The sequence below is a fragment of the Trichomycterus rosablanca genome, chromosome 11 (assembly GCF_030014385.1).
Source record: "Trichomycterus rosablanca isolate fTriRos1 chromosome 11, fTriRos1.hap1, whole genome shotgun sequence".
In the NCBI taxonomy this organism is placed as follows: domain Eukaryota; kingdom Metazoa; phylum Chordata; class Actinopteri; order Siluriformes; family Trichomycteridae; genus Trichomycterus; species Trichomycterus rosablanca.
The window spans coordinates 8,382,115-8,409,887 of record NC_085998.1 but is presented as its reverse complement, the minus strand read 5'-3'; the positions used below and the strand labels follow the sequence as shown (position 1 = coordinate 8,409,887).

General features: G+C 43.9%; 1 protein-coding gene across 1 annotated transcript in view; it reads left to right on the top strand.

Annotated features, from left to right (window-relative positions):
- The window catches only part of LOC134323572 (segment polarity protein dishevelled homolog DVL-3), a 37,427-nt gene that overhangs the window by 7,085 nt on the left and 2,569 nt on the right, over nt 1-27,773 (top strand). Inside the window, exons 2-14 of the mRNA XM_063005114.1 lie at nt 9,595-9,664; nt 13,658-13,782; nt 20,322-20,452; nt 21,899-22,034; nt 23,454-23,547; nt 23,661-23,730; nt 23,879-24,018; nt 25,083-25,159; nt 25,243-25,310; nt 25,485-25,634; nt 25,843-25,974; nt 27,022-27,189; nt 27,279-27,491. Of these exons, the coding sequence (XP_062861184.1) occupies nt 9,595-9,664; nt 13,658-13,782; nt 20,322-20,452; nt 21,899-22,034; nt 23,454-23,547; nt 23,661-23,730; nt 23,879-24,018; nt 25,083-25,159; nt 25,243-25,310; nt 25,485-25,634; nt 25,843-25,974; nt 27,022-27,189; nt 27,279-27,491 (1,574 nt within the window). The remainder of the gene's footprint in view (nt 1-9,594; nt 9,665-13,657; nt 13,783-20,321; nt 20,453-21,898; nt 22,035-23,453; nt 23,548-23,660; nt 23,731-23,878; nt 24,019-25,082; nt 25,160-25,242; nt 25,311-25,484; nt 25,635-25,842; nt 25,975-27,021; nt 27,190-27,278; nt 27,492-27,773) is intronic.

Sequence of the window (27,773 nt, the reverse complement as noted above, 5' to 3'; positions counted from 1 at the left end):
TTACAGTTGACTTACAGGGCAGTAACTTGACAGACTTTTTGAAAAGGTGGCACCTATGACAGTGCCATGTTGAAAGTTCTTCAGTACGACTCATTCTACTGCTAGCGCTGGTACTTTATGCAACCTTTGTCACTAAAATACTCAAACCCACTAGGCACAAGGGGTGTCCAGGTGCTTTTGACCATGTGACACATATTACCTTGCTGGAGGTACCCAGAAATATAAAATACCCAAACTGTCCAGACCTGAGTGTTGAATGTTAAAAAAGACAAGATTGCTGAGTCAGAAATATACAGACAGCAGCTTAGATGATTAATTTGGTGTCAGCAGATCTACAATGAGATTTAACAGTGTAGCATGGCCTGCTAATTCATCATTGGTGGATATTAAATACAGCTGGTGACTTTTTATATGCTTGATTACAATTGGAGGTGACAATTGGATGTGGCAACAGTGGCAGTTTTTCCTTGCCACTGTTGCCCTCGGCTTTCTCAACAGGGGTTTTTGCTTTGGGTTAGCTTATAACAATAATTATAAATATACAATTACAATTTCGGCATTTAGCAGACGCTTTTATCCAAAGCGACTTACAGTAATGTGACAGTACATTGTCTAAGCAATAAGGGGTAAGGACCTTGCTCAAGCACCCAACAGTGGAAACCTGGCAGTGGTGGGGCTTGAACCAGCGACCTTTTAAATTCTTAGTCCATTACCTTAATCGCTAGACTACATTTGTCTCTACTATACATCCATGTATCTACATATATAACATTGTAATAATTAGGAAAAGTATAAAATCTGTAGGAAGTGGAGTTTTCTGATCCTTAGGCCATGACTTTTATTGAACATGTACATTTATTTATTTATTTTATTGAACACATGACAGGTCATACTCAGTTTTGGCCACATATCAAATGTAGTCGATCTGTCAGGACATGTTTGGTGTATAAGGTTTGCTTCAGTACCTCTGTCCTGAAGCTACAAGCTACAAAGTCTTAACCAGAACACACTCCTCAAACCATAATTCGAATCAGATTTGCTTCTGTAGCTCCTGACACCGTATGACACTGATGTTGCTAAAAATAAACATAAGAAATTTGGCTGATTTAGGTGATAAATATTATGCTTAAACAATATTAATCAGGATACAAGATTGGACTTGTGTGTCCCGAGTAGAGTTTACAGTGTTCACAGCATTTTTGGGATTGTGTAGCAAGAATGTGATGCTAATGAAGAAACTGCATAGTTTGCATTCTGTCTTCAGTTTGTTGCCCAGTTTCTGACATTCACTGAGTCTTCTCTCATTTGTAATCAGTAATGCTTATAAAACTGCAGAAATCCAATGGTGCACTTGTATAAATGTCTGGTTGGTACTGGGAAAGGGGTTCACACCAGCTGGTTACATCCTGTGTGTGGCTACTGCTTCCCCCGGGACTCTGTACAGCAGCTGTATGAACAGCGTGGTCATTAACATCATGATTATCATCTCAACACACGCATGGCACAGACAGATGGAGGTCCGGTCCTGTCTGATCAAACTCTCTAGAGAGGATTCAGAGCTTGAGTCCTGGAAGTAAACGTCAATATTCAGCTCTTCCTGAACTGCAGCTTTAAGCTCTAGTGGAAGCCAGTACTCAGATGGAGCACACATTAGGTAGGTTTACTGGATGGGATAACCGGATATCTGCTGGAAATCAGATGGTACCAATAGTCTGATCATTCACAAAAGTGATCTATTTGAGGAAAACATCTAGAACGTCAGTGACTAACTGGGCTGCTGTTATAATAAAGCTGTTCGGCTGTTTTTCAGTAGAGAGATGGATCTTTTTTTGGATCAGCTAGAATACTATAGTCTGTTACACATTATACATGTAAATATATTATTAATTTATTTATACATACATAATAACCACTGTATCCTGATCAAGGTTGCAGTGGGTCAGAATCCACTTAAAACCACCGGCTGGAATACAGGCCACTGTGACAATTTATTGCATCTTCTCCCAGACACTGACTGAAGATGAAGTTCGAACCTTGGTGCTCAGGACATGTTGCTGTGGCTTCTTCTCTCTGTACATATACACTCACCAGTCACTTTATCTGAGACAGCAGAACTGCCACTCACTGGATGCTTTTAATTTTTTGCACCATTGTGTCAACACAGCAGTTTTAGACAGCCTGGCACCAGAGACCAAGTCATAAAGTCACTCATAGTTCTTCATTCTGATGTTTGAAGCCCTTGACCAAGCCTGTATGATTTTATTATTGAGCTGCTGCTACACAATTGACTCTTATAAATAAAAAGTATAGGTTCAGGTGTTCCTAATAAAGTGGCCGGTGAGTGTTCCAGCAGGAAAAAAACTGGACAGATGATGGTCGGAAAAATGTTGCCTGGTCTGGTGAATCTTTGTTTGATTTTTCCCTGTTTTCTCCCAATTTAGTCATTTCCAGTTCCTGATTGTGACTGGCCATGGAGTGCTGTAGTCCCTTAGACACACGGCCAGTTACCAGCCTCTTATTTGTACCTGCTATTGTTAGATTTCCCACACAGAGCTGTATCATGTACGGATGCTCCATGTGACTTCCCCCACCCACTTGCTAAGGCACCCAGGCCAGTCTGGGGAATTTCATCACCAGCAGGAAGGTACCCTGTCCGACCTTTCCTCCATTAAACACAGCCAATTTTGTTCGTGTGGATTTTCGACCAGGTCAATGGGACATGAGCTTGAACGCTCCTCAGTGGTGTGCTACCGTGTTTTGTTCCGCTTCGCAACTCGAGAGCATGTATGTAAACTTTTAAGCTCAGCTGTAAGTGGGTTGGGTTTGGTTGGGTTCTTTACATTCTCATCTGTTCCTCTGACCATCTTTAATCCGTAAAAAAATTTTTCTTCACCACTCTGTCTTGCTCTCTTCCGCTGGCCTTTGGCAGTACTGCATACTTGATGTACGCATGATGTGATATAAAGATTTAAAGAACTGGCATTTCTCTTGAAGCACATCTGGCAATATCAAACAGCAAAGCACATCTGCTTACTACAGGTTCAGCTTGGCAGTGATGAGCCGAGAGTCAGGAGGTCAGAAGAGTCTGAGCTGGCAGGAGCAGTGGGAAACATTTCCTGTTTCAGGCTGTTTCATCATCTCACGCTGAATGAACGTTTCTTCAGTACCTGACCTACTTTCTCTCCTTTCTCATGCTGCTGGGATCAGTGCTGCTGTCAGGGTGAGGGGATGAGCCTGTACGGATGAGGAAATATTTACACTCGAAATTAGTGCACGCAATCTCACAGCGGCTTTTACAGTGACAAGGTTATTTCAACATGTCTGATTGTTTGTTATATTTACACTGATCAGCCATAACATTAAAACCACCTTGTTTCTACACTCACTGTCCATTTTATCAGCTCCACTTACCATATAGAAGCACTTTGTAGTTCTACAATTACTGACTAGTTCATCTGTTTCTCTACATGCTTTGTTAGCCTCCTTTCACCCTGTTCTTCAATGGTCAGGACCCCCACAGAGCAGGTATTATTTGGGTGGTGGATCATTCTCAGCACTGCAGTGACACTGACATGGTGGTGGTGAGTTAGTGTGTGTTGTGCTGGTATGAGTGGATCAGACACAGCAGCGCTGCTGGAGTTTTTAAATACCGTGTCCACTCACTGTCCACTCTATTAGACACTCCTACCTAGTTGGTCCATCTTGTAGATGTAAAGTCAGAGACGATCGCTCATCTATTGCTGCTGTTTGAGTTGGTCATCTTGTAGACCTTCATCAGTGGTCACAGGACGCTGCCTATGGGACGCTGTTGGCTGGATATTTTTGATTGGTGGACTATTCTCAGTCCAGCAGTGACAGTGAGGTGTTTAATAACTCCAGCAGCGCTGCTGTGTCTGATCCACTCATACCAGCACAACACACACTAACACACCAGCACCATGTCATTGTCACTGCAGTGCTGAGAATCATCCACCACCTAAATAATACCTGCTCTGTGGTGGTCCTGTGGGGGTCCTGACCATTGAAGAACAGGGTGAAGGCAGGCTAAAAAGGTATGCAGAGAAACAGATGGATTACAGTCAGTAATTGTAGAACTACAAAGGCAGTTCTATATGGTAAGTGGATCTGATAAAATGGACAGTGAGTGTAGAAACAAGGAGGTGGTTTTAATGTTATGGCTGATCAGTGTATAATGCTTACTGAATGATTACAGATCAGGGATGCAAATTTGCTGTAAAATATTAACCAGACTTCCATATCAACACGTTTTTATACTTTATTTAATGTAAATCAGTGTAACTTAGTGAAGGCGGCAGTAAATAGACGGTTTACTATGGAAGCTCTGGTTTCCGGTGGAAATGTGTGTGTGTGTGTGTGTGTGTGTATGTCTGCCTTGTGAAGGATTGGCACCCTGTCCAGGGTGTTACTATGTGCCTTGTACCCATTGAAAGCTGGGATAGGCTCCAGCACCCCCAGCAACCCTGATTAGGATAAGCAGCTTAGAAAGGGAGTGAAGTGAGAAACATTCTTATTGTTTTACATTTTATTTGCAGGAACTTCTCTTTCTTTTTATATATTTGCATATATTCCTTTATTCTTTTTCTGATTCATGCTGTGTTTTGAGTATCCTTCCCTTGCTTCTGAGCTGTGACACATTTTCATGGCTGGGTGGATCTTTTTGGAAATCGTTCAAATTCCATTTAAATTCCTGCTGGAATTTGGAGCAAGAAATCCTTCGACCCTTTGACCCCAAACTACGCCTGTTGTATAAAGCACATCAGCCAACATGACTGATCACTGTGAAACTGTACTGAGCTGTTTACATATCGACACTGTTTAACACTTTTGTTAGACAGTAAGTCTGTATTTATCAGGGTGTAAATGTTAGAACGCACGTGTTTCCTGTACAGAATGATGTAAAGATGAACTAAAGCTGCGTCCGGAATCGCATACTTACAGAGTACGTACTAGATTGGAGGAAGTATGCACTACTTGGTCGGTAAAGAAGTACATACTTTCAGTACAGAAGTGTGCAGTATGCACACAACACCGCTACGTACTACATCCGCCATCTTACCAACGTCAAGTGATGACGTGAGGACGTGATGACGTAATATCACCATAGTTACAGACTCATTACAGACCCCATGGCAAAAATTGTGGATATTTATCGTCTTTTTGTTATTTATTCGTCTTAAAATTTTTTATTTTATTTATCTTATTTACACTTGTAAACAAAGGACTCTCCGTTTTCCGCTATCTTTCTTGTTTCTTATTCCGCTTTGAACGCCTACGCAGCTCCAGTTGCATTATGGGATACATTAGCGGACCACAAGTGTGCGTACTATTGAGTATGGAAGTGTGCGATTCCGGACGCAGCCTAAGAGATGTGCAGAGTGAGGAACTGTCTGTACCCCATTATTTCCATTTACACCATTTAATGAACTGCATCCCCGGTGAGGATACAACCCAAATATGCTCATTACAGGTTGTTGCTGAAGGGATTTCTTTTATAGCAGCTGGAAACATTCCTTCATGTTGAGCTGACTCCTACCCCCCTTTACTGCACACAAGCAGGAGAACAGCAAATTGGGTTTTATTAGGAGCACTAACGTAATCACAACCCATTTTTATATCATCCAAGTGAAATTAGATGAGGGATTCCTACTGAGAGCTTCCTGGAAATAGTGTTGTACAAATCTGCCCTTTAAATGAACACCACAGTTATTTAAACAATGCTAGAACTAAAACCCACTCACAGTCTGAATGTGTTTTTTTTAAATGCATTTTCTCCCCATTTTCCTTCCTTTTTTAGCGCACTCAATTTTTGTCTTCTGCTGCTGAGAGACACCAGATTGCGTCTCTTCCGCCAATCAGGGTCCTTACACAGCGTATGAAGAACCACCCACCCACACATAGTCCGGCCCCCACCCTGCAGATACGGTGGCCAATTAGTATCTGCTGCAGGCACTGCCAATTATGCCCGCTAGATGGCGCCCAGCCGACCGGTGGCAACACTGGGGAGTTCAGAAACTCGGTGCTGGTATGCAAGCGTAATATCCTGCTGCGCCACCTGGGCGGCTGTCTAAATGTTTAAGATCATGTCATGTCTGTTTGTTTATTTATTAGGATTTCAACGTCATGTTTTACACTTTGGTTACATTTATGACAGGAGCGGTAGTTACTCATTACATAAGATTCATCAGGTTATATCAAACACAGTCATGGACAATTTTGTATCTCCAACTCACCTCACTTGCATGTCTTTGGACAGTGGGAGGAAACCGGAGCACCCGGAGGACACCCATGCGGACAACATGCAAAAGGACTCGGACCGCCCCACCTGGGGATCGAACCCAGGACCTTCTTGCTGTGACGTGACAGTGCTACCCATTTAGCCACCATGCCGGATCATGCCATGTAAACACTCAAATAAATAAACTTTATAAATATTGGTTTCACCTCTTCTAATTTTTAATTCATGTGTTTCAGCCAGGGTGGCTCGGTGGGTAGCACTGTCACCTCACAGTTCCTGAGTTTGATCCCCAGGTGGGGCGGTCCAGGTCCTTTCTGTGTGAAGTTTGCATGTTCTCCCTGTGTCTGCGTGGGTTTCCTCCGGGTGCTCTGGTTGCCTCTCACAGTCCAAAAAAACTATACAGTCAGGTTAATTGGAAACACTGAATTGCCCTATAGATGAATGGGTGTATGTATGTGTGTGTGTGTATGTGTATCTGGGATAGGCTCCAGCACCCCCCGCGACCCTGATTGGATAAGCGGTAAAGAAAGTGAGAATGAGAGAGTGTTTCAGCCACATCAGTTGCTAACAGGTGTAATAAAACAGTTATATTAAGAAAATCATGTCCAGACGTTGCAGCAACAGTTTAGGGAAGGCTCTTTCCTATTCCAGCATTAATGTGCCCCTGTGCACATGAGGAAAAGCTCAGAGTCCTGACCTCAGCCCCATTGACCAGCTTCGGAATGAGTTGGAACATCAAATGAGGCTTTATTGACCAACATCAGTGCCCAGCCATACAAATGTGATTTTGACTGAATGGGCATAAATTTCCACAGACATACTTGTGAGACGCCTTCTCAGAGAAGTGGCTGTTGCTGTAACTGAAAAGATCACACAAAGGTCACTTTATTTTAATGCCATTTGCTTTTGAAATGGTTCAGGCTCATGGTCAGGTGTCAAAATCCTTTTGGCCATATAGTGTATTTAAAATATTGCCCTCTTTTGCCCAGTTGTGCCACCAAGCCCCACAGTAAAGCTGGTTTATTTACATATGTAAAAAAAAAACCCTACACACATTTTGTGACTTTGCATGAGTGTGAAAACATGAGTGTGTGTGTGGTGCAGCAGTAGTGTACGTATAATAAGCTACATGGCTGTAGACGGTGGAATGCGTGTAACACGAGGGTATAATGGCAGGAGGTAATAAAGGAGGTGAAAGAAACGTGTGGAGATTAGTGTAGGGAATTGCTGCGGAGCGTTTGCTGTATGAGGGGAAATAAAGAAGGCTGTTAGTGGTGTATTATTATAGTCATTCTCCAAAATGACCCAGCCGGAGGGGTTTAGCCACTTCCAGACAGCCTGCTGAGGTGTGTATTTGTGTGTGTGTGCATTTTCTTTCTTTCTCAGTCCATCACAGTTTAATATCTCGCAGTGGGAGTTTGGACGCTGGAGCCGGGTAACGGCGCTCTTGGGAATCTCCAATTAATCGTGTCTGTTTTTTCAGCCATTCGGATTCTGTAGTTTGTAGAAACACAGCTAGCGATTTTTAGAGCTGTCGCTGTAACCATAATACACTGAGACTGTTGGTTATAGAACCTTATATAGGAATAATTGTATCTTACCAGCAATTTTATTACATTTTATAGTTTTTTTTTTTGTTAGTACTAACCCAGGATAAATAGGTCAGTAGTCTGGGTGCCTGGGACAAACAGATTTTGTGTCCAAGCTGCTTGCTTTCTATTCCTACTTGGCCAAATTCGTAGGCAGTTCTCCTTATCAACCTCTTTATCCTGGTCAGGGTAGCAATGGTGCCAACTGGAATCACTGGGCACAAGGCATAAACAAATTTTCAACAGGACGCCAATCCACCACAGATCTGTGTAGGCCAAAGCAGCTCTGAAATTCGAACCCGGTTCACAGTGGTGGTGGGCTAGCGTGATGGACCAATGCGCCACCTGAGCCTGCTAAACACTGTTTTCATATTTATTTAGAAAGGATTTCACCGAGTTTCTGAACTCCTCTGTTCGAAACTCGGTGTTGCCACCGGTCGGCTGGGCGCCATCTAGCGGGCATAATTGGCAGTGCCTGCAGCAGATACTAATTGGCCACCGTATCTGCAGGGTGGGGGCCGGACTATGTGTGGGTGGGTGGGATCTTCCTAAGCTGTGTAAGGACCCTGATTGGCGGAAGAGACGCCTGTGCGGAATGCAGGGGCGAGAAGAGGAGGGCGGTACACGTGTCGGAAGAGGCGTGTACAGCGACGTGCTCTCCTTGGATGCAATCGGGTATCTCTCAGCAGCGGAAGACAAAATTGAGTGCGCTAAATCGGGAGGAAAATGGGGAGAAAATGCATTTAAATAAAATTTAATCTCGCTCGTCCAGCACAGATCTGCAAAACATCAACGTCAACAAGTGCCCATTTGGGTGAAAGTGAGAAATTATGCTGATAATAATAATTTTGCAATTCGCAAATCACTTACCCCCTGTGACATGTGCACAGTCGCTGACCACTTCTTTTCACCAGCCAGTCCTACAGAGAGCAGTATCGCATATGGAGAGTCATGCGCTGAAATCTGTGAATCAACCATCCCTCGTGCAGACACCTCGACCAGCCGCAGTTGCAGCAGCAATGAGACACAGCTAATAGTGCCTGTGTGGGCACCCGACTGCTTGATAGCACAGCTAATATTTTAACTTAAGAGAGTGAGATCTCAGTGGTGGTAGACTTTAATACCTAAGGGCACCTCAGCTCACTTTTTTGATGTAAAGACAAACAACAGTGCTGTGGTTTAATATTGTGCTGATGCATCTACGAGAAGGATAACAGCTAATATAGCAAAACACCCATCATGCATCAGATCAATCACATCAGGATCTCCAACATATGCACACACACTGTGTGGATTTGATAAAGTTTTGATTTATAATGCATGAGTAGTGCAGTGATGGTTAAAGGCAGTTCTATTATTAATACGTGCTGTAGCTCGGCTCTGTCAACCTCACATACTTCATCACAAAACTGCCTTTCACCATCTTTTTGATTGTGGTTTCCAGGACAACAGGGGTCACTGAGGACAGCACCCGTTTCAAGTGTATTTGGGCAAGGGGAAGAAGATGGGGGGGGGGGGGGGGGGGGGGAACAGCAGAACTCAATAAGTTCTGCTGTTTCCACCACAAATATTGAATTTTGTAAAACCAATGACAAGCATCCATCTTTGTAGCAACAATTTAAAGGTCCTGTTCATGTTCCAGCATGACTGAGGTCTATTAAGACATGTGGTTTGACTTGACTTGACATGGTGTCTTCCTCTTATTCCTTCTCCTTTTTTCTTGTTTTCTCTTTCTCTCTGTTTTTTTAGGGTTGTAAAAGAAGAGATATCAGATGACAACGCCAAGCTGCCATGTTTCAACGGCCGTGTTGTGTCATGGGTGAGTAAATGATCTTTATTCATGCCACACAACACACTTGCACAATTCGTGTCTAAAGGCTGCAGAACGGCAGGACCATTTCTCCCAGGAATTTATGTTTCAATTATTCATTGTCTGTTTTACCACCCGGTGGTCTGATTTATTGGGAGCAAAGCAGGACACATGCTGGACAGGTTGTCAGTCTATCTCAGGGTAGACACACACATACATACTGAGGGCAGTTGGCCTGATTGCATGTCTTTGGACTTGTGGAAGGTAATTGGAGCACCTGAAGAAAAACACATGTATCAGACCATCAGACCAGGGACTTGAACCCAGTACACTACAACAATCCACTCCTCCACAGTACAGTACAGTACACTACAACAATCCACTCCACAGTACAGTACAGTACAACAATCCACTCCACAGTACAGTACAGCACAACAATCCACTCCACAGTACAGTACAGCACAACAATCCACTCCACAGTACAGTACAGTACAACAATCCACTCCACAATACAATACAGTACAGTACAACAATCCACCCCACAGTACAGTACAGTACAGTACAACAATTCACAATACAGTACAGTACAACAATCCACTCCACAGTACAGTACAGTACAACAATTCACAATACAGTACAGTACAGCACAACAATCCACTGTACAGTGCAGTACAACAATCCACTTCATACTATGCAGACGCTTGGTCAGGGTGCTAGCACCTGGATCTCAGCGCTGGTGGGCTAGTGTAATTCGCCACCCGAATGCTCTATACAGATGGAGATCTTTGTTACTACAGACACAGTTACATCAGTCATCCAGTTTTCTGTTTTTGTCTAGTGGTTTTGATAAAAGATCATGTGATTTGTTTTTAAGGCTCTGGCATCACGCAGCCTTTTTGCTTCTCAAAAATAAGCCAGATGTGACCGCCCCTCTTACATACATGTGACATGTGATCTAAGAAATGTACTGCACCAGTTGTTTGGGTTTCTTGCTTCACCATGTTGTAACTACAGTAATATGCATGGGATTGAGAAAATGGATTTGATTTCGTGCTTGTCACTGTTGCCTGAATGGGAGCTTTAGGTCACATGTTAGTGTTTCAGCACAGTTCCAGCATCAGTACACTCCTGCAGTCTGTCCCGTCCACATGCTTTATTATCCGAGTCTTTATCCGAGTGCTCACATGTGTGAGGGCTGAGAGTAACTGAGCCCAGTGTGAATGAGAGCTGAAGCTCTTTAACACTGTGTCACTCTGTACGGGTTTGCTGTTAGGACCTATTAAGTTGGCGGCGTGTGTTTATGAGTAAGGAAGCAGCTGCCACTCATATCTGAGTTAGGACTGGAGAACAGGATATGTGAGGATGGACGCATACAGCAGATGTGTGTGTGTGTGTGTGTGTGTGTGTGAAGTTTGAAAGAGTATCCTTGCAAACAGGCTGTATAATTGGATTTTCCATGATCTGTTTTACCTCATGTCACTCAACTGAGTTCTGGGATTGACTGAGTGAGTTTCTGTATTTATGGGCCATTATTTCAGCCCTTGTTTTTTCTCCCAGTTTAGTCATTTCAACTTCCCTATTGCAATTACTCTGTAGCATGCTTAACCAAACCAAGAGTGGTTTCCCCCTCCGAAAGCCTGCATTCACAGGCTGTTTCTTTTCACCTGCCAGCAGTGGATTCTCACAGAGATCTGTATCACTACAGAGAATTATGCTGTTCCCACTGTGAATAATCTCTGAGGAACCCTGAGGAACCTCTGTTGACCTCTCCCTCCCTCAGGCACAACCACACATCGTGATAAAACAATGCATTGGTGGGCAAGCGAAATGGCAAATGTAAATGTTTGGCTCAAAGCTTAGTGCACACTGTACAATTCTTGTTGTTATTCAATACAATTATTTAGACATGTCCAGTTCCTCCTATAGTGGACTCCTACAGAGAGCAATAACATGCACAGAAAAACATGCTATAAATGGACTTTCTGTTTCTGGTTTTTGAATTGGGCTGTCCATCTGGCTCATGGTCAGGTGTCCACAATCTTTTGTGCTTTTGCCTTGGTTACCAACACACACATGCCTTTTTCTTTATTCTGCCAACACACACTTAGCAAAAATGCCTTTATTCAGTCTCTCTTTCTCACACACAAACACACACACTGCTCTGCGGTGATGCCAGATCTTCTCACCCTTTAATCCCCTCAGTGCAGAGAAACAGAAGGTGTGTTCTTTGTCGGCATTACAGCACTTTTCCAGTTTGCTAAGGTTTGGGAAAGTATGCGGTCCTCCCAGTGATCCCAGTTTACATTCAGATCAGCCACTTTCCCACGAAACACTGCACCGCTACAAGCTATTACAGTGGGCCGGTTTTGGCACTGCATTTTTTTTCTACAGCTTTTAATAGCAGGTAGGAGACAGAGCTGCTTCCTGTGGTGGAGACACATTCTTCCCTCTCTTTTTAAATTTTTTGGTACTTTTGCCTTTGGAACAACTTGGTAACAACTTGGGTCTGTGGTAAAAGGTTTTGCAAAACCTACACCACCCAAGTAGGTGTCCCATGGGTGCTCGAGTGGTGCAGCGGTCTAACGCACTAGCACACCTCTGCAGAGTGTTCAAACTCATGAGTTTAAATCTCAGCATATCCACCTACCTGGCCAGGTGTCCACACAAACACAATTGGCCGAGCTTGATTAAGGGAAGGTCGGATGAGGTGGAAGGTCCGCTCCCGCTGCCTCTGTGATTTGTGATCTTCGGGACTGATCTAGCTGCCTGGGAAAGTGGGGGGAGCTGGGAGTAACATGACTAGCGTTGCTTTATGTATGCAATACGGCTATGTGTTAGAACCCACCACTGACAGGTGACAAGAATCAGCCACAGATTGGATTGTGCAAGTGGCAAGGGATTCACAATCAGGAATTAGAAATGACTAGATTGGGAGATAATGAGGGAAAAATCCAGAATTTTTTACATGATTTTAAAACTCTGTAATTCGTGTTTAATTGCTTTTTGTTTTATAATACATTTAGTTTGAAGATTTAAAACAATTAGGTGGAGCAAATATGCAGAAATATTAATGGCACAAACGGCAGCCAGTACATTTCCGAAAACCCAGGCTGAAAGGCCAAAATAGCTTAGTCATAGGGAGGTGCACTTGTCTGTGCGCTCTTAGTGCTGGTCCAAAGCCTGGGTAAATATACAGATACAGCCAAAAAAAGTTCTATACAGCCTTTTTTTTTCCCTCCCTATCTAGTCATATTCAATTACCTGATTGTATTACGCTTCCTCTCTACTGATGCTGATCTCCACTTCTGATTGAGGAAAGCAAGACTGACACACAGCCCTTTCTGACACGTGTGCAGTAGCCGGCTGCATCTTTTCACCTGCACAAGGCAAGTTGGGGCGTGTAGGGGCAAGTTGTAGTCTAGTGGTTAAGGTACTGGGCTAGCAATCAGAAGGTCGCTGGTTCAAGCCTCACAACTCCCAGGTTGCTGCTGTTGGGCCCTTGAGCAAAGCCCTTAACCCTTAATTGCTCAGACTGTTTATAAGCGGATCATCTTTGAGCCACACCCTGATCACATTATCCCTCAACTCTGTGCAGATGCCATCAATCAGCCAGCAGAGGTCGTAATTGCATCAGTTATCCGGCTTTTCCCTCCCTGTATGAACAACAAGTCAATCGTTGTTCATGTAGCCCCCAGCCCAGCCGGATGGCAGAGCTGAGTTTCAAATCGAGTTCGAAATGTCAGCTCTGGTGTGCTAGTGTGTTTTACCGCTGCACCACCTGAGTGGCCTTTCATACAGCTTTTTAACAAAGCTAGGTTTAATTTGTGAAGGCTTGTGTAATGCTTATGTAACGAGTGTGTAACAGTGTTGTAGGGACAGTATCTGAAATCTGCATTCATGGTTTAAATCTATCGGGGTTTTCATGACCTCCACACTGTGTAAATCACAGTGTCTTCCTAACTGTAATCTCTAACATTTATCACTCTTTCTCTTCCTCTGTAGTTGGTGTCTGCTGATGGCTCCCACGGTTCAGACGGAGGTTCAGCATGTGCGGAGAGTCAGGCTGATCTTCCACCTCCGCTAGAGAGGACAGGGGGCATCGGGGACTCCAGACCGCCGTCCTTCCAGTAAGTAAGAGGGTTGGATTTTCTGTCAAGCTGAAGTTTGACAAATCCACAATCATCAGTCCAGCAGCCGCTTCACTCATAGTTCCTGCTCCACATAAAAGTGTCTACTCAGCTGAAGGTATTCAAAATCTGTCTGGAACTGCAGTCTAGGTCTAAAAATACGCCTGTCTGGAAAACACACATGTAACGTTCCCATGTTTCTCCTTTATTCCGTGTTTCTCAAGGTCATCTGTTCTTTTTGCTTTTTGGTTGCACAACACTGAGCAGAAGCTGAAGTTACAATAATGTGTAGGAATAATAATATTCCATAATAGTTATTATACCTAATAATAACAATAGGTGAAGAAATGTGGGCAGGACCTTCAGGTGTCACCAGCCGTAATGATAGCTCACTTTAGGGCACAAGGATCTAAGTGGAAGCTAAACTAGTTGACAGGCCAAAGCTAACACACACACATACATACATACACACACACACCACACACACACACACACACACACACACACACAATGACACACTCATTATCTTTTCGTCCCAAAGGCTCAGATGTCCTCAAATGAGACTAATAAGACTGGTCTTCTCCATCAGACTGACAGAATGCTGGGAAATTGATACCTGTAATAACACTGTTTTCAGCATGTTACTGTTATGTGTGTGTGTTTGTGTGTGTGTGTGTGTGTGTGTGTGTGTGTTGCTGTCATTAAAGCTCAGGACCTGTCACCGTTACACACTTTTCTTTACCAGTATGGATCAATATTTCTCTCTAAAGCCATCGATTTCAGTCAGGATTTGCTCTGATTGATAAGTGTGGTTGTAAAGAAAGGCGTGATGGTAATATAAAGAATATGATGTTTGATTGCAGTCGGTTAAAAATGTCCTTTCAATTCATTTCCGACAGCCGATGCTTGATTACAATTGAGAGCGAAGCTACAGATCTCTAAGAAAGGTGCTGATTTGAAACCCACCCTCACCCACCCTCAGTGTGCAGCACCAGCTCTGTGTATAGATGTAATCGGATATTCTAACCCAAACAGAGAACTCATTTTCATGTTTTACCACCACTTCATCCTGATCAGGGTTGCAGTGGGTCTGACTTTCTCAGACTCATTAAGCGCAATGCAGTAGCACACACTGGAGAGGATGCCAATCCATCACAAGAGCCTCAGTTAGTCATACTGTGTGTGTGTGTGTGTGTCTGTATGAGGGGAGTATGTGTTTGTGTATGCATGTGTTGTGTGTGTATGTGATTATATACACTGATCAGCCATAACATTAAAACCACCTCCTTGTTTCTACACTCACTGTCAATTTTATCAGCTCCACTTACCCTATAGAAGCATTTTGAAGTTCTGCAATTACTGACTGTAGTTCATCTATTTCTCTACATACCTTTTAAGCCTGCTTTTACCCTGCTCTTCAGTGGTCAGGACCCCCACAGGACCACTACAGAGCAGGTATTATTTAGGTGGTGGATCATTCTCAGCACTGCAGTGACACTGACATGGTGGTGGTGTGTTAGTGTGTGTTGTGCTGGTATGAGTGGATCAGACACAGCAGCGCTGCTGGAGTTTTTAAATACCGTGTCCACTCACTGTCCACTCTATTAGACACTCCTACCTAGTTGGTCCACATTGTAGATGTAAAGTCAGAGACGATCGCTCATCTATTGCTGCTGTTTGAAGTTGGTCATCTTGTAGACCTTTATCAGTGGTCACAGGGAGCTGTTGGCTGGATATATATTTTGGTTGGTGGACTATTCTCAGTCCAGCAGTGACAGTGACACACACTAACACACCACCACCATGTCAGTGCAGTGCTGAGAATGATCCACCACCTAAATAATATCTGCTCTGTAGTGGTCCTGGGGGGGGGGGGGCCTAACCATTAAAGAACAGCATAAAAGGGGGCTAACAAAGCATGCAGAGAAACAGATGAACTACAGTCAGTAATTGTAGAACTACAAACTGCTTCTATATGGTAAGTGAAGCCGATAAAATGGACAGTGATTGTAGAAATAAGGAGGTGGTTTTAATGTTATGGCTGATCAGTGTATGTGAAGAAGTATGTGTCTGTGTGTGTGTTTGTGAGTATGTGTGCATGCAGGGGCCTCAGTCAATCATATACAGCCAATCATGTCTGTATGTAGACGCCAGACTGGCTGATAGCACAGCTGAACATTTGAACCATAAATCCCAGAGGAAGTGGGATGGCCTTATTGAACTGTTTGCTGCTGAACTGTTGAACTGAGCTGCTGGAATTGATTTAACCAACATTTTTAATTGACTGTGGAACAACGAAATCTTTGTCGGTTATCGATTAATCATAAACATCCTTATTCTGAATAATTACAGCTGTGTTGATCTTCTGTGGTGGAAAGGAAACGTTTTTCTGCTGCTTTGTCAGTCTCTAGTGTGAATGCAGGATCATTAATCATTATTGTCTTGGTTCCAGTCATCTCTGGTGGATGTTTGTGGAAAACAAACTTGAACTCTAAGCTCAGGTTCGTTTGGCTCTTGTTTCTCAGCGCAGTACAAATCGAGCATGAATAATGCGGTGATTGTTCAGTTTGAAAATCCCCTGACCTGCCAATCACAGAAGCTCCTCATTCCATCTGCTCATCCAGAGCTGCACACTATTCCCTCACATCCGTCTGGATGTGTTCATTGTGTGTGTGTGTGTGTGTGTGTGTGTGTGTGTGTGTGTGTGTAATTGTCCTGCTGGTGTTTCCTGTGTGTGTTTCCTGCTCTGTCTCTAGCTGGCAGCCTCCTGTGTGCCCGGATTGATAATTAGATCTGTGGAAATGTGACTGGAAGCTGTTAGGGGAAATATAGTGGTGCCTGACTGCCCCCTACTGGTGGCAGAGTTTGGAAATTCACACATGCACACATTCACATACACATGCGCACACACACACTTGCACACATAAATACTCATTCACATGTGTAATCACTCACACACACACACATGCACACACACTTGCACACAGATACATACACGTAAACACACACATATATACATACACACACACACTTGCACACAGATACATACTTCTTTACATGTATAATCACATACACACAACACGTGCATACACAAACACATACTCCTTTAACTTTCACACACACACACACACACACAATCGCATCACATACCCATGCACACAGATACATACTCCTTCACATATATGATCACATACAAACACAACACATGCATACACAAACACATACTCCCCAACTCTCTCACACACACACATATATTTACATGCTTAATCACACACATGTACACACACTTGCATGCAGATACATACACGTAAACACACACACACATATACACACTCACACACAACAAATGCATACTCCCCTAACTTACACTCACACATGCACACACACTCGCCCGTAGATACATACACGAAACACACAAATATATACATACACATACACACTTGCACACAGATACATACTCTTTCACGTATATGATCACATACACACTCACACATGCACACACACATATTTACATGCTTAATCACACACTCACACATGTACACACACTTGCACACAGGTGCATACTCTTTCACATATACAGTGTATCACAAAAGTGAGTACACCCCTCACATTTCTGCAGATATTTAAGTATATCTTTTCATGGGACAACACTGACAAAATGACACTTTGACACAATGAAAAGTAGTCTGTGTGCAGCTTATATAACAGTGTAAATTTATTCTTCCCTCAAAATAACTCAATATACAGCCATTAATGTCTAAACCACCGGCAACAAAAGTGAGTACACCCCTTAGTGAAAGTTCCTGAAGTGTCAATATTTTGTGTGGCCACCATTATTTCCCAGAACTGCCCTTAACTCTCCTGGGCATGGAGTTTACCAGAGCTTCACAGGTTGCCACTGGAATGCTTTTCCACTCCTCCATGACGACATCACGGAGCTGGCGGATATTCGAGACTTTGCGCTCCTCCACCTTCCGCTTGAGGATGCCCCAAAGATGTTCTATTGGGTTTAGGTCTGGAGACATGCTTGGCCAGTCCATCACCTTTACCCTCAGCCTCTTCAATAAAGCAGTGGTCGTCTTAGAGGTGTGTTTGGGGTCATTATCATGCTGTAACACTGCCCTGCGACTCAGTTTCCGGAGGGAGGGGATCATGCTCTGCTTCAGTATTTCACAGTACATATTGGAGTTCATGTGTACCTCAATGAAATGTAACTCCCCAACACCTGCTGCACTCATGCAGCCCCAGTCCATGGCATTCCCACCACCATGCTTGACTGTAGGCATGACACACTTATCTTTGTACTCCTCACCTGATTGCCGCCACACATGCTTGAGACCATCTGAACCAAACAAATTAATCTTGGTCTCATCAGACCATAGGACATGGTTCCAGTAATCCATGTCCTTTGTTGACATGTCTTCAGCAAACTGTTTGCGGGCTTTCTTGTGTAGAGACTTCAGAAGAGGCTTCCTTCTGGGGTGACAGCCATGCAGACCAATTTGATGTAGTGTGCGGCGTATGGTCTGAGCACTGACAGGCTGACCCCCCACCTTTTCAATCTCTGCAGCAATGCTGACAGCACTCCTGCGCCTATCTTTCAAAGACAGCAGTCGGATGTGACGCTGAGCACGTGCACTCAGCTTCTTTGGACGACCAACGCGAGGTCTGTTCTGAGTGGACCCTGCTCTTTTAAAACGCTGGATGATCTTGGCCACTGTGTTTCAGGGTGTTGGGCATCTTCATGTAGCGCAACAATTCGTCTTTTAAGATCCTCAGAGAGTTCTTTGCCATGAGGTGCCATGTTGGACCAGTATGAGAGAGTGTGAGAGCTGTACTACTAAATAAGGCACACCTGCTCCCTATGCACACCTGAGACCTAGTAACACTAACAAATCACATGACATTTTGGAGGGAAAATGACAAGCAGTGCTCAATTTGGACATTTAGGGGTGTAGTCTCTTAGGGGTGTACTCACTTTTGTTGCCGGTGGTTTAGACATTAATGGCTGTATATTGAGTTATTTTGAGGGAAGAATAAATTTACACTGTTATATAAGCTGCACACAGACTACTTTTCATTGTGTCAAAGTGTCATTTTGTCAGTGTTGTCCCATGAAAAGATATACTTAAATATCTGCAGAAATGTGAGGGGTGTACTCACTTTTGTGATACACTGTATGATCACATACACACTCACACATGCACACACACTTGCCCGTAGATACATACATGCAAACACACACATATATACATACACACACACTTGCAAGCAAATAAATACTCATTCACATATGTAATCACATACATACACACACACAACAAATGCATACACAAACACATACTCCCCCAACTTACAAACACACACTCACACATGCACACACACTCGCTCGCAGATATAGACGTAAACATACACACACACATTCACATACCCATGCACACAGATACATACTCCTTTACATATATGATCACATACCCACACAACACGTGCATACACAAACACATACTCCCCTAACTCACACACACACACATATTTACATGCTTAATCACACACATGTACACACACTCGCTCGCAGATATAGACGTAAACATACACACACACATTCACATACCCATGCACACAGATACATACTCCTTTACATATATGATCACATACCCACACAACACGTGCATACACAAACACATACTCCCCTAACTCACACACACACACACACACACACACTCATATTTACATGCTTAATCACACACATGTACACACACTCGCATACAGATACATACACGTAAACACACACACATATATACACACTCACACACACAACAAATGCATACTCCCCTAACTTACACTCACACATGCAGACACATACACGTAAACACACACACATACTGTATATACACACGCACACAACAAATGCATACTCCCCTAACTTACACTCACACATGCACACACACTCGCCCGTAGATACATACATGTAAACACACACATATATACATACACACACACATACACACACACTTGCACGCAGATACATACTTCTTTACATATATGATCACACACACACAACACATGCATACACAAACACATACTCTCCTAACTCACACACACACATATTTAACTGCTTAATCACACTCATACATTCACACACACTCACACGCAGATACATACACATAAACACACACACACACAGATATACACACACACACACACACATATAAACACACACAGTATGGTGCTGATGATTCACAGACTTGGCTGAAAATAAAAAAAACTCCTGATGGTTCAGTAACAGCGGTTAACATTTACACAGCAGGTAACCACACAGCTTGGTTTTTAACATGTTTACTTAATGCACAGATCAAATCAGAAGCTTACACACACTTGTAAGGGATGAATGATTAGAAGAAATGATGGCAGTCATTTGACAGCTGGTGTTTTTCTTGTGCCCATATAAATAGGGCTAGTTTGACAGCATCCACTACAAGAAAAGTGACTTTCCTAACCGTCCTCATTGTTGTTCTCTGTTCTTTGTTTCTCCTCTGTAGTGCCAATGCAGCAGGCAGTCAGGACAACCTGGACAATGACACAGAGCCAGAAGTCGGACCTTCAGTACGGAGAGACAGGGAACGTGATAGGGACAGAGAAAGACCACGCAAGAAAGATACCCATGATCATGGTGAGATCCACAGTCCACATCTTTTACATTTAAGCTCAGGGAGTTACACAATGATCATGCAACATTGGACACTCCAGTACCAGTCCTGATGTTCCAAGTGATATGGCTTTTTTATGCACATCTGCACAGTGCACAGGTTTTTGCTGAATTTTAGGTTATGTATAGTTATGCATTAAAGGTGGAGCAGTTTGTTCTATTTACTGCATGTGTTAACTTATTTTGAGTAAAATCAAAATGTGGAATTTGATCATTTATTATTTAAAATCTCAAGGACAAAAGAGAGCAGCAAAATGTTAATTATAATGTGGAGCTGTTTAGTGTGATTATATTGTGACTCAGTATTCTGCAAACAATTCAGTTTTGGATTCTTAGCAGAAAATGTTTAGGGTAATTATTACCCTCATTACCAACATTGGCTGGCGCCGTGGTGGACAATACAAACTTATATTTAAATCTTGACATTTTGCTATATCATAATCTGCTGTAAAGAATTAAAGTAAATTCTGGTGCTTATTATTATTATTATTATTATTATTATTATTATTATTATTAGTTTCGAGCAGATCGGTTGTTTCCTCCCAGATTGTAAAAACATGCAGAAGAAAGACTTGCCACTGTCTTTAGGTGGCATTAGTGTGTGGGCGTTGTGATGGATTGGCACCCAGTTCAGGGTACATTACTCCCTTGGGTCCAGTGTTTCCTGGTAGGCGGATTTATTGTGACCCTGACCAGTACAAAGTCACTCACTCACTTTCCTAACTGCTTATCCAATTGGGGTCACGGAGGTGTGCTGGAGCCTATCCCAGCTTTTCAATGGGCGCAAGGCACACAGTAACACCCTGGATGGGGCGCCAGTCCATCGCAGGACACACATACACACACCCATTCACCTATAGGGCAATTCAGTGTCTCCAGTTATCTTGACTGCATGTTTTTGGACTGTGGGTGGAAACCGGAGCTCCCGGAGGAAACCCACGCAGACACGGGGAGAACATGCAAACTCAGCACAGAAAGGACCCGGACCGCCCCGCCTGGGGATCGAACCCAGGACCTTTGTGCTGTGAGGCAACAGTGCTACCCACCGAGCCACTGTGCCGCCCACCCAGTACAAAGTGATGAATAAAATTTATAAATAAGTCATTTTTAACCTGATGTGTTGGATCCAGAGCATACCTGGAAAACACTGTCTGCTATGTTGGAATTTACTCACTCACTCACTCACGCACCTATAGATTCAGTTTACAGCAGCAGGTGGAATAAAACCATGCAAACCATCCAAACAAAACCAACATAAATGTGAAGCAAACATGCCAAATTTCCCACAGTGGTCACAGGTTAGGATTTCTCCTTTTGCTACCATGTTGTGCACTGTCTGTGTGACAAATACGTTTTTGTCTAGTAAACAGTGTGTTTGTGTGTGTGTGTGTGTGTGTGTGTGTGTTGTAGGTGGTAAGCTGAATGGTCACTCCCGGCCAGAGCGGAGACCTGAAACTGCCGGTTATGAAAGTTCCTCCACATTAATGAGCAGTGAACTGGACACCACCAGCTTCTTTGACTCAGGGGAGGAAGATTCAGCCAGTCGGTGAGAGATCACACACCCGCTTTCCTATATGTCCAAAAGTATGTGGACACACCTGCTTATTATTGTGTTTAGGTTTTCAGCCACACCTACTCACCAAACAGATGTTTTCCACGCCCCAAGGCCTATAAAGACATTGTTGCACAGGCTTAGTGTAGAGGACCTCCAGCGGCCTGCACAGAGCTCTGGCCTAAACCCCATATACCTTTTTTCAGATGAATCGCAACATCCATTGTGAGCTAGACCTTCTTGTCCACACAAATGGGCTTTACTGATAAGGCACACACTCCAGAAGCGGAGGCTGTTATAGCCACCCTGGGGAGAGGAGTGGGTGGCAACTTTATAATAATGCAAGCTCACAGTCGGGTATCTACATACTTTTTGCCATATTGTCTGAGTCTGCTTGTCCCAGTCACCCGGCCTGCTGGTTTGTCTACCTATGTTTTTTTGGATCTACCTAAAATTAGCAGTTTGGACAGGACGGGACTGGACTGGACTAGCAATCAGAAAGTTTCTGGTTCAAGCTCCACCATAGCCATGTTTCCACTGTGTGTCAAATTAAGTATTTGGTCACAGTGTGTAAATAATTGGACGGGGTATTTTTTAAATGCATTTTACCCACTTTTTCTCCCAATTAAACAAATTTAGTGTTGCCAATCCACTGCTGGGGACCCCAACGACGTCCAAGCAGGGTGTATATTCACCTGACACACACTTCCCCTGATGTGTGCGCAGTCCACCAATCCCTTCTTATTCACCCATACTTTGGTGGATTTGCGCGTGAGGTCGGTTTCGCGCACCGACGCCCCTCCACTTTATGTACAGGCACCCTGGGCAACCAAGGGTACACAGAGTTGATAACACCACCCCTTTCCAGGACTAAGAGGTGGGGTTATCAACACTGTGTAAGGACCTTGGTTGCCCAGGGTGCCTGTGTCTTTCCCACCCAGCAGACTGGAGGCCACATTTGTCTGCTGCAGGCATTAGCCAAATGTGCCTGTTAGAGTGCGCCCAGCCGACCGGTAGCAGAGCTGAGAATCAAACCCGGGGGCTTGGAATCTCGGCGCTGGTGTGCTAGCAGATTATCCCTCTACCTCAGATTACAAGTAGACACCTGCTATTAATATTACAAGCATGCACAGGGGTGCACATCACCCGCATTACAAGAAATCATGGCTTTGTCATTGGCACATTGGCCTACTGTAAGCATTCAACTCCTTTTTCAGTCAGTACCTACACATCCATCACATGCTCCAAAACACAAGCACAAAGAAAGGGTTTCCATTCGTTCGGTTCAGTAAACACTCAGGGTTGGCTGCAAGCATCACATGACTTTTGTACCCAGTCAGAACCAAGAACAGTACACAACAGTATATGAGTCCACTTTGAGTGTGTAAGATGATGGATGTGATGTCACCACAGCTTCAGCAGCTCCACGGAGCAGAGCACGTCATCACGGCTAATGAGACGACATAGGCGTCGCCGGCGAAAACCCAAGGCACCACAAATGGAGAGGGTAAGACTGCTGAATCACACACACACACACATACATATAGGAAGCTGCCACTGATGGACTGATCATTATAAATGTGTCTGTTTACCTCTCCACTGTTTCCTTCTGGCTCTCAGTCATCCTCGTTCAGCAGTATAACTGACTCCACCATGTCTCTGAACATCATCACCGTCACTTTAAACATGGGTGAGTACACACACACACACACTATCTGTAGCAATGTCTCCAGCTGGATGGTACACAAATAAAAGAGTTTACTGATGTTACTATTTGTATATTTCATACTTAACATGCGATTCCGACCCCCTCTCTTTTTCCCCCTTCCCCTCTGTAGAGAAGTATAACTTCTTGGGCATAAGCATCGTGGGTCAGAGTAATGAGAGAGGCGACGGTGGTATCTACATTGGTTCCATCATGAAGGGTGGAGCAGTGGCAGCTGATGGACGCATTGAACCGGGTGATATGTTGCTCCAGGTCAGTGTGAGCAGTGGTCATTCATGTGTATGTATGTGCTCTACATTTGGTTCTTAAACCTTTCAGCTACATGCTTGCCTTACCTAGCTACGCTATATGGTTAAAAGTAAGTAGACTGCCCTCCTAATTACTGAATTCAGGAATTTTAGCTACACTTATGGCTAAAAAGTGGTCTGTTAACACAAAGTATGACAAATTTGGTGTGGTGGAAATTCACATAGGCACAGAGCCCTGACCTCAATGCTATTGAACGTGTTTGGGATAAATTTAAATGTTTATTGCAAGCCAGATCTTCTTGTCCAACATCAGTTCCTAACCTTACAAGTGCTTTTACATCTGAATGAACACAAACTCCCAAGGCGCGCTTCAGGATCTTCTGGAACGCCTTGACCAAAGATTGGAGACTGTTAAAAGCTGTAGAGGAGGGCCGCTCAGGTGGCACACACACTGGAACCAGAGCTGGGATCTCGAATACATCGTATCGAATCTCAGCTCTGCCTTGCCGGCTGAGGCTGAGCAGCCACATGAACAACGATTGACCTGTTGTTCACATGGGCGGTACTAAGCCGGATAGGGTCTCGCTCTCTCATGACTAATGCAATTACGACCTCTGCTGGCTGATTGATGGCGCCTGCACAGAGATGAGAAAAGAGTGTTCTTAGGGTGTGTCCCTCCGTACATGCAGCTAAGCTGCACTGCATTCGTCAAAGTGTAGGTGATAAGATGCATACGGCATGCTGCCCACGTGGGTTAGCTTCGTTCTCCTCAATCAGAGCGGGGATCGGCATTGGTGGAGAGGAAGCATGATGCAATGAGGCAGTTGGACGCGCTAAAGAAAATATATATTTAAAAAAAGCCCAAGGGTTTTTGGGTGGTGCAGCAGTAAATAAAACTAGCTACGAAAATGAATACACTACTGCCGGGTTAAATAGGGTTTATCCTCATTGCTGAGGAGTACAAAGGGCATAGCATGGGGGTGGTACAAACAGTAGAGGAGCCAGCAGCATTAATAATGAATACAGATGTTCAGACTACATATAATTTGTAGAATTTGACTGTTGTAGGTGAACGACATAAACTTTGAGAACATGAGCAATGACGATGCTGTGAGAGTGCTGAGAGAAATAGTGCACAAACCAGGGTAAGAGGCACTGTAAAACAGAAATGTTCACTTGGTGTGTATTAGTGTTGTGTGTTGACTGAGTGGACCGGTGTGTTTTACAGCCCTATTACGCTGACTGTTGCCAAGTGTTGGGACCCGAACCCTCGCAGCTGCTTTACCCTGCCTCGCAGTGAGTGGCCAAACTGTAGAATGCCCCATTTACAGAGACATTCTACATTTTTTACAAGTAGCATATATCCTTAAAAAGGCATGTAATATTTTTTCATCATTTGATGCCAAATGTGTCTGAGTCAAAGGCAACTACACCCTCCCCTGCTTCCACTCTCCCTGTTTTTTCATTCAGGTGAACCGATCCGTCCCATAGACCCTGGTGCTTGGGTGTCTCACACAGCGGCTATGACGGGGGCGTACCCAGTGTACGGTATGAGCCCTTCCATGAGCACCATTACTTCCACCAGCTCTTCCATCACCAGCTCCATTCCAGAGACCGAACGTAAGTGCTTCCCCCGTGTCCCCTTCTCATTCCACCCCACCACGCCTGCTTCCTGTCCATGTGCTGAAGCTGCTGTCAGCTGACATGATGGTTTACTGCTTACCATGATGGTTGGAGGTTGTTCGTACTGAACCTAAATCTGTTTGTCTCCTTGCATTGTCTCGGTCCATCTGTTTGCCCCTGTTTACTTCTCTCGTGTCCTTTCCAGGCTTTGAGGAGTTCCACCTGTCTATTCATAGTGACATGGCCACTGTCGCTAAAGCAATGGCATCACCGGAGTCAGGGTTGGAGGTACGAGACAGAATGTGGCTGAAGATCACCATCCCAAATGCCTTTATAGGTAACATCACAGTTTTACTTTTCACCAAGGGTTCAACAGTACAAGTTTCACCTGGTCACTGACATTGTAAGCTCAAGTCATTGTAGGGACAGTTGTACCCTAGTAGTTATGGTACTGGACTAGTAATAAAAAAAAAGGTCGCTGGTTCAAGCCCCACCACTGCCAAGTTGTCACTGTTGGGCCCTTAAGCAAGGCCCTCAACCCTTAATTGCTTAGACATTATACTGTCACAGTACTGTAAGTCGCTTTGGATAAAAAGCATCTGCTAAATGACGAAAATGTAAGTCATGATGATGCCAGTGCCACTTGTGGCTGAAAGTCCAGAGACTGACAGAGGCATCACTCCCTTTATTGTCAAATAGAGTTGACAACTGAACACAAAATGGGCCTGGTAGCACCCCAGCCAGACCGATACAGCTCAAGGTCAAAGGGTTACACAGTTTTGGGATTTCTGCAGAATTTATTATTATTTATATTAATCATTTCTGCAGATTGAATTTAACAAGGGGAGGCATGGTGGCTCAATGGGTAGCACTGTCACCTCACAGCAAAAAGGTCCCGGGTTCGAATCCTAGGTGAAGCGGTCCGGGTCCTTTTTGTGTGAGGTTTGCATGTTCTCCTGTTGTCAAAAGGACCTTGGTTTTCCAGAGCGTCTGTACAGAGATCGCGACATGGCTCTCCGTACACAAAGCCGACCTCATGCCCAAATCCACCAAAATATGGGAGTATAAGAAGGGATTGGTGGACTGCGCACACATCAGAGGGAGTGTGTGTCAGGCGAATATCCACCCTCCTTAGATGCCATCGGGGTCCCCAGCAGCAGATTGGCATCAAATTTCATTAAACAGGCCCTTCAATGACCGGTTCTCTTCTACAGTCACGTCTTTGTGTCTGTCCAGCTGAACTGCTTTTGACGTTTTCATATTGATCTATTTATTTCTTATTTTTGGCCTATGTTATTACATTTGGTGTTATATATTGATCACAGGGGTGAAATTTGATATTGTCATATTGTAAAATTCTCATGATGTCCGTGTGTATCTGCAGGTTCAGATGTTGTAGACTGGCTCTATCATCATGTGGAAGGTTTTACGGACCGTCGCGAGGCACGCAAGTACGCTAGCAACCTACTGAAAGCTGGCTACATCCGCCACACTGTTAACAAAATCACCTTTTCTGAGCAGTGCTACTACATCTTTGGAGACCTGTGTGGCAGTGAGTTTCACTTCCTGTGTGTCTGTTAGGAATTGTATTCATGCATTTGCTGTTTTTTAATCGTTCCTCTCTCTCTCTTTCTCGCTCAGACATGGCTAATCTTTCTTTGAATGATCATGACGGTTCTAGTGCATCTGATCAGGACACTCTCGCCCCTCTGCCCCACCCTGGCGCTGCCCCGTGGCCCCTCGCTTTTCCCTATCAGTATGCCCTCCCTCAACCCTACAGCCCTCACCCAGGGCATGATCAAGCTCACAGTTCCACAGCGGGAGGAGGCAGCGCCGGCAGCCCACACAGCGAAGGTAAGGCTCGACACCCTCCAATGAATCAATGTGCCTGATCAGCTGATCAACTGTTGTATAGTTCTATGCAAATGTATGGGCACCTCTGGCCAAATTATATTATAATAATAATAATAATAATAATAATGCACGGCCACTAAATACTTCATATTTCTATTATGCCCTGGGAATGGGTGGCAACCAGTGGCACAGGAAACATTGCAAATTATGCAAATTCTAACCGCAAATGTGAGACCTCAAATAACCTTGATATCTAACATGAACTACTTTATTGAAACACAG